Here is a 15,730-nt window from a genome sequence, read left to right on the forward strand (position 1 = left end):
GCATGGGTGTTGGAACAAGAAACGTATTTTCTCACATATCTGGAGGCTGGAAGTCCCAGAGCACAGTGTCTGCAGGGTTGGTTTCTCCCAAGGCCTCTCTCCTTGCCTTGTAGACGGCCACCTGTTCTCTGTGTCCTCCCACAGTCTTCCCTCTGTTTGTGTGTCTGTCACAATCTCCCCTTCTTAAAAGGACACCAGTCACTCTGGATAGGGCTCACCCTAATAGCCTCGTCTAACATGAGTTACCTCTTTCAATACCCTGTCTCCACATACAGTCACATCACTGGGTGTCAGTATGTGCCTATGAATTTGGAGGAGGATATAGTTCAGCCCATAATACAAGGATTGGGAGGAAGGGTGCTGTCCCACCACTGAGATCCTATTCCATGATCCTGGCATCCCTGAAGTGCTGTTACTCCGAACTGAGTAGTAATGAACTTGAATTTAAGAGTAAGCTCAACGTCAGCAAGGTCTTTGTTCATCCTGTGCATTTTGCTTCACTTTCCCACAGGAAGCCGATGATGAACCGAGTCCATCTTCACTTGGGTAAGTTCGTAAGCTTAATGGGAATGTTTTATCTATCGGTAACATAGTTGTACACTCATCTGGTTGGCCTCGCAAACAGGATTTCCAGAAGCGTCTTTGAGCCAGTGTTGTGCTGGGTAGGTCATTTTATTTTGGAGGCTCAAAGTCAAAGGTCATGTGCATTTTCGATCTTCACAGACTCTGTATGGTGACTGTCTCAAAAGGTTAGTACAGTTCACCCTTCCTTCAACTCGTCACTCTATCAGCCTGAGATACTAAGAGTATGTTTAGTTTTATTCCAATAAAATGTGATATTTCAATTGCATCTCTTTACTACCATTAAGACAATATTTTTTCATGTTTTGACCATTTTACAGTTTTTCTTGTGTGAATTAATGTTCAACTGTTGGATTGTTTGGATTATCAAATGTAATAGCTCTTTGCATATTAGGAACCCTATGGGATCTTTCACCATGTAGAGGTTGTAAACTTTTCTGATGCCAAATTTGTTAACATTTCCTTTTGTCTTGCTTTAAAAAGCTTCATTACTCTAAGGTTATATAAATATCCTCAGACATTCTTTTCTTAAGTAGTTATAATTTTTATTTTTATTTTATTGCAGTAGTTTTGGAGAACAAGGTGTTTGGTTGCATGGAAAAGATTTTCAGTGTTGATTTCTGAGATTTTGGTGCACCCACCACCCGAGCAGTGTACACTGTACCCGAGGTGTAGTCTTTTATCTGTCACCCTCCTCCCACCATTTCCCCTGAGTTCCAAAAGCCCATTAAATCATTCTTACGCCTTTGCATCCTCATAGCTTGGCTCCCTCTTGTAAGTGAGATAGTATGATGTTTGGCTTTTCATTCTTAAGTTACTTACACTAGGAATAATGGGCTGCAACTCCATCCAGGTTGTGTGAGTGCCAACATTTCATTCCTTTTTATGGCTGAGTAGTATTCCATGGTATGTACATATATAGAGATCACAAATATAGATCACATTTTCTTTATCCACTGATTTATTTTAGGCTGGTTTCATGTTTTTGCAATTGCAAACTATACTGCTATAAACATGTGCGTGCTAGTATCTTTTTCGTAAGATAACTTATTTTCTTATGGGTAGATAGCCAGTAGTAGGATTGCTGGATCAAATGATAGTTCTACCTTTAGTTCTTTACAGAATCTCCATACTGGTTTTTATATTGGTTGTAATAGTTTACGTTCCCACCAGCAGTGTAAAAGTGTTCCCTTTTCAACACATCCATGCCAACATCTGATATTTCTTTATTTTTAAAATTATGGCCATTCTTCCAGGAGTAAAAAGTGGTATTGCATTGTGGATTTTATTTGCATTTCCCTGATAATTAGTGATGTTGAGCATTTTTTCATATGTGTTGGCCATTTGTATATCTTCTTTTGAGAATTTTCTCTTCAACTTTGCCCACTTTTTGATGGGATGATTTTTTTTTTTTTTTTTTTGAGATGGTCTCACTCTGTCATCCAAGCTGGAGTGCAGTGGCACGATCATGGTTCACTGAAGCCTCCACCTCCCAGGTTCAAGCGATTCTCCTGCCTCAGGCTCCCAAATAGCTGGGATTACAGGCGCCCACCAGCACGCCCAGCTAATTTTCTTATTGTTAGTAGAGGCAGGGTTTCGCCATATTGGCAAGGCTGGTCTTGGACTCTTGATTTCAAGTGATCCACTCTCCTTAGCCTCCCAAAGGACTGGGTTTACAGTCATGAGCCACCATGCCCAACTGGATGATTTGTTTTTTTCTTGGGGATTTGTTTGAGTTCATTTTAGATTCTGGATATTATTCCCTTGTCAGATGTATAGATTCTGAATATTTTCTTCCTTTCTGGGGTCTTGTTTACTCTGCTTATTGTTTCTTTTGCTGTGCTGAAGGTTTTTAGTTTAAAATAAAGAAAATTAACATAAATTGCATCTATTTATCTTTGTTCTTGCTGCATTTGCTTTTAGATTCTTAGTCATGAGCTCTTTGCCTAAGTCAATGCCTGGAAAAGTTTTTCTGATGATATCTTGTAGATTTTTGAATGCTTTCAGGTCTCAGATTTAAGTCTTTGATCCATCCTCAGTTGATGTTGTAAAAGATGCGAGGTGGGGATCCAGCTTCATTCTTCTACATGTGGCTTGTGAATTATCCCAGCACCATGTATTGAATAGGGTGTCATTTCCCCACTTGATATTTTTTTGTTTGTTTGCTGAAAATCAATTGGCAGTAAATATTTGGCTTTATTTATGGGTTCTCTATTCTGTTCCATTGATCTATATGTGCCTATTTCTATATTAGTACCATGCTGTTTTGGTAACTCTAGTTTTGTAGTATAGTTTGAATTCAGGTAATGCGATGCCTCCCAAAATCATAAAGAGCAAATGATTTAGCCTCCCAAAGGACTGGGTTTAAAGTCCTTTGGGATTTGTTCTTTTTGATTAGTCTTGCTTGTCTTTGTGTTGTCTTTTTTGGTTCCATATGAATTTTAGGATTGTTTTTTCTAGTTCTGTGAAGAATGATGATTGTATTTTGATGGGACTTGCATTAAATTTGTAGATCGCTTTTGGCAGTACGGTCATTTTCACAATACTGATTCTACCCATCCACGAGCCTGGGATGTGTTTCCATTTATTTGGCATTTTCTATGATTTCTTTCAGCAGGTTTTTGTAGTTTCCTTGTCGAGATCTTTCACTTTTTGGGTTAGGTATATTCCTAAGTTTGTTTTGTTTTGTTTTGTTTTTTCAGCTGTTGCAAAAGGGGTTGACTTCTTCATTTGATTCTCAACTTGCTCATTGTTGTCACTTAACAGTGTTGCTGATTTTTGTCCATTGATCTTGTATCCTGAAATTTTACTGAATTCATTTATTAGATTTAGGAGCTTTCTGGATGAGTCTTTAGAGTTTTCGAGGTATACGACCATATCATCAGTGAACAGGGACAGTTTGACTTCCTGTTTTCTAATTTGGATGCTCTTTCTTTTGTCTGATTGCTCTGGCTAGGCCTTCCAGTTCCATGTCAAAAAGAAGTGGTGAAAGTGGGCATCCTTGTCTTATTCCAGTTGTGAGGGGCAATGCTTTCGACTTTTCCCCATTCAGTATAACGTTGGCTGTGGGTTTGTCATAGAGGGCTTTTATAACCTTGAGGTATGTCCCTTCTGTGTTGATTTTGATGAGTGTTCTATTTATAAAGGGATGGTAGATTTTGTCAAATGCTTTTTCTGCATCTATTGAGATGATCTATGGTTTTTTAAAAATTCTGTTTGTTTGAGGTATCACATTTATTGACTTTCATATGTTAAGCCATTCCTGCATATCTGGTATGAAACCCATTTGATGATGGTGTATTATCATTTTGATACGCTGTTTGATTCAGTTAGCTAGTATTTTGTTGAGGATTTTTGCATCTATATTCATGAGGGATATTGGTCTGTAGTTTTCTCTTTTTGTTATGCCCTTTTCTGGTTTAAGGTGAAACTGGCTTCATAGAATGATTTACAGAGAATTCCCTCTTTATCTTTTGGAATAGTTTCCATAAGATTGCCACCAGCCTTTCTTTGGATGCCTGATAGAATTCAGCTGTGAATACGTCATGGACATCTTAGTTGGCAATTTTTTTTATTACTGTTTCAATCGTATTGTTATTAATCTGTTAAGAGTTTCTGTTTCTTCCTGATTTAATCTAGGTGGGTTTTATTTTCAGGGATTTACCAACTCCTCTAGATTTTCTAGTTTGCGTGCATAAAGATGTTCATATTGGCCTTAAATAAGATCTTTTGTATTCCTGTGGTATCAGTTGTACTATCTCTCATTTCATTTCTAATTGAGCTTATTTGGATCTTTTTTTTATTGATTGGTCTTGCTAATGGTCTATGAATTTTGTTTGTCTTTTCAGAAACCCAGCTTTTTAATTTTCTTTTGCAGTTTTTGTGTGTGTTTGTTTGAATTTCATTTAGTTCTACTCTGATGTTTGTTATTACTTTTCTTCTGCTGGGTTTGGGTTTGATTTGTTCTTGTTTCTCTGGTTACTTCAGGTGTGACCTTAGATTATCTATTTGTGCTCTTTCAGTGTTTTTGATATGACCATGTAGTGCTGTGAACATTCCTTTTAGCATCGCTTTTACTGTGTCCTAGAGGTTTTGATAAGTTGTGTCACGGTTATCATTCAGTTTGAAGAATTTTTAAATTTCCCTCTTGATTTCATTGTCAACTCAAAGATCATTCAGAAGCAGTTATTTAATTTCTACGTATTTGTGTAATTTTGCAGGTTCCTTTTGGAGTTAATTACCAATTTTATTCCCCTGTGGTCTGAAAAGATACTTGATGTAATTTTGATAACTTATATTCATTGAAACTTGTTTGGTGGCCTATCATATGATGTGTCTTGGAGAATGTTCCATGTACTGATTAAAAGAATGTACATTCTGCAGTTTTGATAGAACGTTCTGTAAATACCTGTTAAGTCCTTTTGTTCTAGGGTATAGTTTAAGTTCATTGTTTCTTTGTTCACTTTCTGTCTTGATAACCTGTCTAGTGCTATCAGTGGAGTATTGAGTCCATCACTGTAATTGTGTTTTCATATATCTCATTTCTTACATCCAGTAATAATTGTTTTATAAATTTGGGAGGTCCCTCATTAGGTGCATATATGTTTAGGATTGTGATATTTTCCTTTTGGAGGGATTCTTTTGTCATTGTATAATGTTGCTCTTTGTCTTTCTTAACTGTTGTGGCTTTAAAGTCTGTTGAGTCTGGTATCAGAATAGTTCCTCCTGCCTGCCGTTGGTTTCCATGTGTATGGCATCTCTTTTCCACCCCTTTACCTTAAGTTTATTTCAGTCCTTATACATTAGGTGCATCCCTTGAAGACAGCAGATACTTGGTTGGTGGATTTTTCTCAATTCTTCCACTCTGTATTTTTCAGTTGGTGCTTTTAGGCCATTTAAATTCAATGTTAGTATTTTGATGTGAGGTACTGTTTTATTGATCATGCTAGTTGTTGCCTGAATACCTTGGTTTCTTTCTTTGCATTACCGTTTTCTCAGTCCTGTGAGATTTATACTTTCAGGAGGTTCTATTTTGGTGTATTTTGAGGTTTTATTTTAAGATTTGGAACTCCTTTTAGCATTTCTTGTAGGACTGACTTGGTAGTGGCTAGTTCTCTCAGCATGTATTTTTCTGAAACAGACATTGTCTCGACTTCATTTAGGAAAGTTAGTTTTTCTGAATACAAAATTGTTGGCTGTTAATTATTTTGTTTGAAGAGGCTAGAGATAGGACCCCAATCCCTTCCAGTGTGCAGAGTTTCTGCTGAGAAATCTGCTGCTAACATGAGAGGTTTTCCTTTAGAGGTTACCTGATGCTTTTGCATCACAGCTCTTAAGATTCTTTCATTTGTCTTGACTTTAGATAACCTGATGACTGTGTGCCTCAGTGATGATCTTTTTGCAATGAATTTCCCAAGCATTCTTTGAGCTTCTTGTCTTTGGACGTCTAGAACTCGTGCAAGGCCAGGGAAGGTTTCCTTGATTATTTCCTGAAATAAGTTTGCAAACTTCTAGATTTCTCTTCTTCCTCAGGAACACTAACTATTTTTAGGTTTGGCTATTTAACATAATCCCTAAGTTTTTGGAGGCTTTGTCTTTTTTAAATTCTTCTTTTTTTCTTCCTTTGTCTGGCTGTGTTAATTTAAAAACCTTGTCTTTGAGTTCTGAAGTTCTTTCTTCTACTTGTTGGATCCTGCTGTTGAAATTGTCCAGTGCATTTTGTATTTCTCTTTGTGTGACTTTCATTCCAGAAGTTGTGACTGTGTTTTTTTTTTTTTAGGATCACTATTTCCGTGGAGCACTTTTCATCTTATCCTGTATTGATTTTTTAAATTCTTTGTGTTGGTTATTACCTTTCTTTGGTATCTCCTTGAGTAGCTTAATAATCAACCTCCTGAATTATTTCCAGCAATTCTGATTTTCTTCTTGGTTTGGGTCTATTGCTGGGGAGCTTGGGAGCCAGTGCGGTCTTTTGAGGGTGGACTAGAACCCGGTTTCAACATATTACCAGGATCACTTGTCTGATTCCTTCCCATGTGTGTAGATTATTTCAGTGGGAAAATCTGGAACTCAAGGGCTGCTGGGCAGATTCTTTAGTCCCATGTGTGGTCCCTGATTTGTGCACTCCCCTTTCCGCTAGAGATGGAGCTTCCTGCAACCCAGACAGCAGTGATTGCTATTGTTCTTCTGGGTCTCTCCACCCAGCAGGGCTACCAGGCTGGTACTGGGGAATGTCTGCACAGAGGCCTGTGATGTGATCCGTCCTCAGGTCTCCCAGCTGTGGATGCCAGCACCTGCCCTGGTGGAAGTGACAGGGGACTGAAGTGGACTCTGTGGGGTCCTCAACTGTCAATAGTTTTAATATGCAGACTTTCTCAGAGGTTGGTTATTCTAGCAGTGAAGTTGTCACGTGGACACACTCGAGACCTCTGGTTATCCAGGATGTTGCAGGAGGTGGAATAAGCTCTTGTTTTCTCCTTCCTAGTAGCAAGGTTATTCTGTCATGAGTTGCTGTTATGTTCTGAACTGGTTGGCCTCCAGCCAGGAGGTGGCACTTTCGAGAGAGCAGCAGAGTTGTCACCTGTCCTGTGGAATTTGCTGTGGCCTATAGTGTCTTCCAAAGTTTCTGTGACTTTTTTTGTTTTTTTCTCGTGTGCTGCCGTTGTGGTTCCTGGGATGAAAGTCCGCAGCATGAGTCTCCACATGCTGTTCTGTTTGTCCACGTGAGTGCTGCACATCAGCCCCGACTCCCATCTGCCATCACCCTTCAGAACCTGTCTTAGGCACTGGTGTAGGGCAGGTCTCACACGGTGGATGGAGGCACTGCTTTGCATTGTCCCGGTGGCAAAGAGTCATGGTCCTTTACACGACAAGCTCCTTATGTTTGCCACTGCGCATGACTCGGGAGAACTCTAACAACCTCCCGGGAGCTGCAGATCTCCACGTTTCTGAGACACATGCGCGCCACAGCAGTGGTGCTGACAGGACGCGCCGCAGCCTCCAGTGCCGCCCTGAGCACCCCCTCACAAAGCTGAGATGAGTTTCTCTCCTCCTTCCTGTCCCACCAGAGCCAAGGTCAAGAGCTTTCTGCTGATTTACAAGAGCCCATGTCACTTCTGCACTTCAGTAAACCTGGACGGGGACTCGTCGGCAAAGGTAAGTTGAGTGTTCTGCAGCAGGGGGATAATGACATGCCAAACACACAGCTCAGCACCACATGGAAAACCAATACAAAATCCATCACATACCTCATATTAAGAGGGGGAAACTTTTAACATTCCTGCAAAAATCATAGAATATCTTCAGAGTCTTGTGTTAGGCAGACTTTTCTTCGATAGATACCAATAGCACTATTTCACAAAAAAGGGATACATTTGACTTTAAGCATTTACAATTATTTCTTCAATTGTCACCAGTAAAGGAATGAAAACATAAGCCACAGACTGAAGTAAAATATGTGCAAGTCATACACTTTTGTACAGAATATTTAAAGAACCATGAAAACTCAGGAATACACAACAGCTCAGTTTTTAAACAGTGAAAGATTTGAACACACTCTTCACCAAGGCAACCATATCCATGAGAAATAAAGCACACAAAATGGTTAGCAACATCATTTGCCACTAGGGAACCAGCAGCTAAAACCACACTAAGATACCACTGCACCCCATTAGCATAGCTGCAAGAAAACAGATTAATGATACCATCCAGGCACAAGGCTTCACACCTAAAATCCCAGAGCTTTGGGTGGCCCACGAGTCAGGAGGATCCCTTGAGGCCAGGAGTTTGAGACCAGTCTGGGCAACATAGCAAGACCCTGCCTCTAAAAAATATAGTTTTAAAAAGATGATCAATACCAAGTGTTGGTGAAGACATCGGAGAACTGGAAGTCTCGTCCATTGCTCATGGGGATGAAAGATGATGCCACATCGGCAAGCACTCTGGCAAAGCTTCAGATGCGGAGCACATATCATGTGACCCAGCACTCCCACTCCCAGGTTCTTACCCAGGAGCATGGAAAACAGCATGTGTGCACACGTAGCAGGTGTTTTTCTTTGCTAGAGATTCCACAGGGAGGAACCACACATGGGTGTTGGAACAAGAAATGTATTTTCTCATATATCTGGAGGCTGGAAGTCCCAGAGCACAGTGTCTGCAGGGTTGGTTTCTCCCAAGGCCTCTCTCCTTGCCTTGTAGACGGCCACCTGTTCTCTGTGTCCTCCCACAGTCTTTTCTCTGTTTTTGTCTCTGTCATAATCTCCCCTTCATAAAAGGACACCAGTCACTGTGGATTAGGGCTCACCGTAATAGTCTCATCATCTAACATCACTTACCTCTCTCAAGACCCTATTTCCACATACAGTCACATTCTAGGTCACTGGGAGTCAGGATATCAACCTACGAATTTGGAGGAGGATAGCGTTCAGCCTCCCCCCACCCCCTAGCCATAATACAAGGATTGGGAGGAAGGGTGCTGTCCCACCAGTGAGATCCTATTCCATGATCCAGGCATCCTTGAAGTACCATTACTCAGAACTGACCAGTAATGAACATGAATTCTAAGCTTAACCTCAACAACGTCTTTGTTCATGCTATGCATTTTGTTTCACTTCCCCACAGGAAGCAGATGGTGTCCAGAGTCAGTCTTCACTTGGGTGAGTTTGTAAGTTTAATCGGATTATTTTATACATCGGTAACATAGTTATACACTTGTCTTATCTCAAATTACTTAGGAAAATATGTCATCTCTTTAATGTCTTCAAATAAACTGATGACACAGTAGAAAATCAAAATGTTTCACTTAACATTTATAGCCATTCATGTAGCTTATTGCACTTATCTTACTTGAAAAAATTATAGAATCCTTCATAACTAACATTTGAACTCATGACCAAAAATAAGGCCAAGCATAGTTATTTTCTAAGTCTATCTTTAAACACATGTAATGGCTGAGTCTGTATATTTTTTTAATTTTTCTAATAGTGTTTCGTTGAGAGACAGGTCTTGTCATTTCACCTCTAAACATGTCCACTGATGATAGCTCTGACCCAACACTGCACAAATCCAGCCCAACTGAACACAACTTTGTCACCCTCCAAACTACAAAAGCTGAAAGACGACCGTTATAAAGGTCATGACCCAGTTTTAACCACACATTTTAACCACTAACCAGTTTCCATGAGGAAATGAAACTGTGTACAGCCATGACAAGTACAAATCCTTCCTAGAGAACCTCAAGTCAGAATACACTTCTCATAGAACACAGAGTAACAGGAAATCTAATCACACATGATGGTGAGTAATTTATTAATCTTTGTTTCCTGTTCCATTTTCCTCTGCATATAATGAACACAGATTAACTTTGTATTTTAAAAGCTACTTTAGACAACATTTCCCAGGGTTTCAGGGTTTAGATATTGCACTTCTACCTTCTAACGTGAGGAACTTTTCATCTGCAGTGATATACTACAATTTAGAATGAAATGATATTGAAAGATAAAAGTCATTGACTGAAACCATCCCAGGCGTGCACGCCCACCCCACACACATACACACACATTCACACACACACATTCCTACACAGACACACTCACAAACATATACACACTCATACACATGCACTCACGCACACACACACACAGTGGCACAGCATCCTTCCTGCCCTCACATCACGTCCTGGTCCTGACCCTACCTACTGTACTCCACCGTTACTGCAGGGATTCTCAGCTGGCCCCACAGGGGAAGGCCCACCTCAGCCTGCACAGAACACAGAACAGCCCCATCCTCTACTCTGGGCACCCAGCAGGTACAGCTGTCCTGGCCCAAGACCTCTGGGGTCTCTGCCACCATCCCAGTAGGTCATGCTGCTGAGGGGGGCCAGATGGCCAAACTAGGGAGGGCCCAGTGGACATAAACCCAAAGACAGGGACAGCATCCAGGGAGGGTGTGTGAGGGAGGCTCCTCGTGCTGGGAAGAAGGAGCACCCACACCTCATGGCTCGGAGCTCCTCTAGAGGCACCTGGGATCCCAGACTACTGAGGTCACCGCGTGGCTCCCGGGTCTCCCCCTCACAGATCAGGGCCCCCAGCTGGCCTCGTCCTCCCAACCCAGCTGCCCTGGGTATGGAACAGCATGTACATGGGGAAGATTTAACCCCAACTCGTTCTTACAGCTGTTCACTGCGTCGCACGCTCATTGCTCCAACGTGTTGCACAGTAGTAGCAGTTCTTTAAGGAATCTCCATACTGTTTTCCACAGTGGTTGTACTAGTTTCCCTTCCCACCAACAGTGTCAGAGTGTCCCCTTTTCACCACATCCATGCCAACATCTGTTATTCTTTGAATTTTTACATTATGAACATTCTTGCAGGAGTAAGATGGTGTTGCATTGAGGTTTTTATTTGCATTTCCCTGATAATTAGTGATGTTGAGCATTTTTTCATATGTTTGTTGGCCATTTGTATATCTTCTTTTTTTTTTTTTTTTTTTTTGAGACGGAGTCTCACTGCGTCGCCCAGGCTGGAGTGCAGTGGCCGGATCTCGGCTCACTTCAAGTTCCGCCTCCTGGGTTCACACCATTCTCCTGTCAGCCTCCCGAGTAGCTGGGACTACAGGCGCCCGCCACCTCGCCTGGCTAGTTTTTTTTTTTTGTATTTTTTAGTAGAGACGGGGTTTCACCAGGTTAGCCAGGATGGTCTCGATCTCCTGACCTCATGATCCGCCTGTCTCGGCCTCCCAAAGTGCTGGGATTACAGGCTTGAGCCACTGTGCCTGGCCCATTTGTATATCTTCTTTCGAGAATTGTCTATTTGTGTCCTTTGCCCATTTTTTGATGGGAATTTTTTTTTTTTTTTTTTTTAAATAGAGTCTCACTCTGTTGTGTAGGCTGAAGTGCTGTGTGTGATCATGATACACTGAAGCCTCTGCCTCTTGAGTTCAAGCGATTCTTCTGCCTCAGCCTCCTGAGTAGCTGGGATAACCGGTGCCCACCACCACATCTATTTTGTATTTTTAGTAGAGACTGGATTTCACCATGTTGGCCAGGCTGGCCTCGTACTATTAATCTCAAGTGATCCACCTATCTCAGCCTCCCAGAGGACCAGGATTACAAGAGTGGCCACCACACCCTACTGGATGATTTTTTTTTTTTTTCCGGATTTGTTTCAGTTCCTTTTTATATTCTGTATATTAGTCCTTTGTTGGCTATATCGGTTGTTAGCATTTTCTCCAATTCCGTGAGCTGTCTGCTTACTCTGCTGATTATTTCTTTTGCTGTGCACAAGTTTTTTAGTTTTATGAAATCCCATCAATTCATCTTTGTTTTTGTTGCATTTGGTTTTAGATTCTTGGTCATGAACTATTTGCCTAAGCCAATGTCTAGAAGAGTTTTTGCGATGTTCTCTTGTCGATATTTTTATGGTTTTAGGTCTTAGATTTCAGTCTTTGATCCATCTTGAGTTGATTTTTGTATTAGGAAAGAGTTGAGGATCCAGCTTCATTCTTCTGCATGTGACTTGCAAATGATCCCAGCACCATTTGTTGAATAGAGTGTCCTTTGCCCACTTGATGTTTTTGTTTGCTCTGTCGAAGCTCAGTTGGCTGTATTTGGCTTTAGTTCTGGGTTTTCTATTCCGTCCAATTCGTCTACATTCCTATTTTTATATCAGTACCATGCTCTTTTGGTAACTGTAGCCTTGTAGTATAGTTCAGAATCGGGTAATGTGATGCCTCCAGATTTGTTCTTTTTCATTAGTCTTATTTGGTTATGTGTGGTCTTTATTCATTCCATAAGAATTTTATTTTTATTTATTTATTTATTTATTTTAGTTCTGTGAAGAATGATGATGATATTTTGATGGGAATTGCATTGAATTTGTAGATTGCTTTTGGTACTGTAGTCATTTTCACAATAGTGATTCTACCCAACCATGAGCATGGGATGTGTTTCTATTTATTGGTGTTGTCTATGATTTCTTTCAGCAGTGTTTTGTAGTTTTTTTTCGTAGAGATCTTTCACCTCTTGCATTAGGTGTATACCTAAGTTTTATTTTTCTTTCTTTCTTTATTTTGCACCTGTGGCAAAAGGGGTTGACTTTTCCATTTGATTCTCAGTTTGGTCATTGTTGGCACATAGCAGTGTTACTGATTTGTGTGAATTGATTTTGTATCCTGAAATTTGACTAAATTCATTTATGAGATCTAGGGGCTTTTGGATGAGTCTTTAGGGTTTTCTAGGTATATGATCATATCGTCAGAGAACAGTGACAGTTTGACTTCCTGTTTACCACTTTGGATGCTCTTTCTTTCTCATTTTAAAAAAAAAATGTTTTTTTTCTTTTTGAGATGGAGTTTCACTCTTGTTGCGAAAGATGGAGTGCAATGGCATGATATTGGCTCACTCTAACCTCCGCCTCCTGGGTTCAAGTGATTCTCCTGCCTCAGCCACTCGATTAGCTGGGATTACAGGCACCCGCCACCACGCTCGGCCAACTTTTGTATTTTTGGTAGAGGCAGGGTTCACCATGTTGGCCAGGCCGGTCTCAAACCCCAGACCTATTTCTTTCTCTTCTCTGATTGCTCTGGCTAGGACTTCCAATACTGTGTTGAATAGAAGTGGTGAAAGTGGGCATCCTTGTCTTGTTGCAGTTCTCAGGGGTACTGTCTTCAACTTTTCCTCATTCAGGATAATGTTGGCTGTAGGTTTGTCATAGAGGGCTTTTATTACCTTCAGGTATGCCCCTTCTGCGCTTATTTTGCTGAGTCTTTTAATTATAAAAGCATTCTAGATTTTGTCAGATCGTTTTCCTGCATCTATTGAAATCATCTCGGATTTTTTAAAATTCTGTTTATGTGAAGTGTCACATTTATTGACTTGCATGTGTTAAACCATTCCTGCATCCCTGGTATGAGACCTGCCTGACCATGGGTATATTATCTTTTTGTTATGCTGTTTGATTCGGCTAGCTCGTAATTTGTTGAGGATTTTTGCATCCATATTCATGGGGGATATTGGTCTGTAGTTTTCTGTTTTTGTTATGTCCTTTCCCAGTTTTGGTATTAGGGTGCTACTGGCTTCATGAAATCATTTATGGAAGAATCCCTCTTTATCTTTTGGAATCGTTTCCATAAGATTGGCAGCAGTTCTTCTTTGAATGTCTGATAGAATTCAGCTGTGAATTCACCCTGAATTTGTTTCGTTCACAATTTTTTAATTACTGTTTCAATCTCACTACTTGCTATTGATCTGCTAGGAATTTTTATTTCTTCCTGGTCTAGTCTAGGACAGTTGTATATTTCCAGGATTTTATCCATCTGCAGTAGATCTTCTGGTTTGTGTGCAAAAAGGTGTTCATAGTAGCCTTAAATGATCTTTTGTATTTCTCTGGTATCAGTTGTAATATGTCCCATTTCATTTCTAATTGAGCTTATGTGGATCTTCTCTCTTCTTTCCTTGGTGAGTTTTGCTAATGGTCTACCAATTTTGTTTTGTTTCATTTATCTTTTGGGGCTTTTTTTGATTGTTAGTTTGTTTTAATTTCATTTAGTTCTGCTTTGATCTTTGTTAGTTATTTTCTGCTGGGTTTGGGTTTTGTTCTTGTTTCTCTGTTTACTTCAGGTGTGACCTTTAGATTGTCTGTTTGTGCTCTTTCCAACTTTTTGATGGAAGCATTTAATGCTATGAATGTTCATCTTACCATCGCTTTTGCTGTGTCCTAGAAGTGTTTTTGTTTGTTTGTTTGAGACAGAGTCTTGCTCTGTTGCCCGGACTGGAGAGCCATGGTGCAATCTCGGCTCACTGCCACCTCTGCCTCACAGGTTCAAGCAGTTCTCCTGCCTCAGCCTCCCGAGTAGCTGGGATTACAGGTGTGTACCACCACACTCAGCTAATTTTTGTATTTGTAGTAGAGGTGGGGTTTCATCATGTTGGCCAGGGTGATGTCAAACTCCCAAATGATCCTCAGGTGATCCGCCCTCCTGGCCTCCCAAAGTGCTGGTATCGCAGGCATGAGCCACCGCGCCCAGCCCTAGAGGTTTGGATATGTTGTGTCACTATTATTGTTCAATTGAAAGAATTTTTAAATTTCCCTCTTGATTTCATTATTGACCCAAAGATCATTCAGGAGCAATTATTTAATGTCCATGTATTTGTGTGGTTTTGAGGGTTTGGGAGGTCATTTCCCACTTTATTCCACTGTGGTCTGGAAAAATACTTGAGATAATTTTTATTTTCTTACCTTCATGGAGACTTGTTTTGTGATCTGTCATATGATCCATCTTGGAGAACGTTCCATGTACTGATGAAAAGAGTGTACGCACTTGTTGGGCAGAATTTTCCGTAAATATCTGTCAAGTTCATTTGTTCTAGGGTATAGTTTAAGTCTGTTGTTTCTTTCTTGACTTTCTGTGTTGATGAGCTGTCTAGTGCTATCCATAGAGTATTAAGTCCCCTACTATTACTGTGTTGTCATCTAATTTCTCATGTCTAGTAATAATTGTTTTATAAATTTGGGACATCACATGTTAGGTGCATATGTATTTAGGATTGTGATATTTTCCTATTGAAGTAATCCTTTTATGATGATATAATGTCCCTCTTTGTCTGTCTTAGCTGTTGTTGCTTTAAATTCTGTTTGTCTGACATTAGAATAGTTACTCCAGCTTGCTTTTGATTTCCATTTTCATGAAATATCTTCTTCCACCCCTTTACCTCAAGTTTATGTGAGTCCTTATGTATTAGGTGAGGCTCTTGAAAGCACCAGATACTTGGTTGGTATATTCTTCCCCATTCTGCTATTCTGTATCTTTTAAGTGGAGCATTTAGACCATTTATATTCAATGTTAGTATTGAAATGTGAGGTAGTGTTTTATTCATCATGGTAGTTGTGGTCTTTTTCTTTGTTCTATTGTTTAATAGGCCCTGTGAGATTTATGCTTCAAGGAGGTTCTATTTTGGTATATTTTAGTTTTAAAATTTAGAACTCCTTTTAGCATTTCTTGTAGTACTGGCTTGGTAGTGGGTAATTCTCTCAGCATTTGTTTGTCTGAGAATGACTTTATCTCTACTTCATTTAGGAAACAGTTTTGCTGAATATAAAATTATTGGCTGTTAATTATTTTGTTTTAAGAGGCTAGAGATAGGACCCAAATAC

The 15,730-nt window shown here is 40.1% G+C and overlaps 1 protein-coding gene across 18 annotated transcripts in view; it reads left to right on the plus strand.

The window, feature by feature from the left end:
- ZDHHC11 (zDHHC palmitoyltransferase 11) overlaps positions 1 to 15,730 on the plus strand; it is a 79,586-nt gene that overhangs the window by 32,453 nt on the left and 31,403 nt on the right. For all 18 annotated transcript variants that reach the window (XM_073014865.1, XM_073014867.1, XM_073014869.1 and 15 more), the window contains 3 exons: positions 512 to 546; positions 7,650 to 7,737; positions 9,202 to 9,236. In XM_073014865.1, the coding sequence (XP_072870966.1) occupies positions 512 to 546; positions 7,650 to 7,737; positions 9,202 to 9,236 (158 nt within the window). The remainder of the gene's footprint in view (positions 1 to 511; positions 547 to 7,649; positions 7,738 to 9,201; positions 9,237 to 15,730) is intronic.

This window comes from Chlorocebus sabaeus, chromosome 4 (genome assembly GCF_047675955.1).
Source record: "Chlorocebus sabaeus isolate Y175 chromosome 4, mChlSab1.0.hap1, whole genome shotgun sequence".
Taxonomy (NCBI): domain Eukaryota; kingdom Metazoa; phylum Chordata; class Mammalia; order Primates; family Cercopithecidae; genus Chlorocebus; species Chlorocebus sabaeus.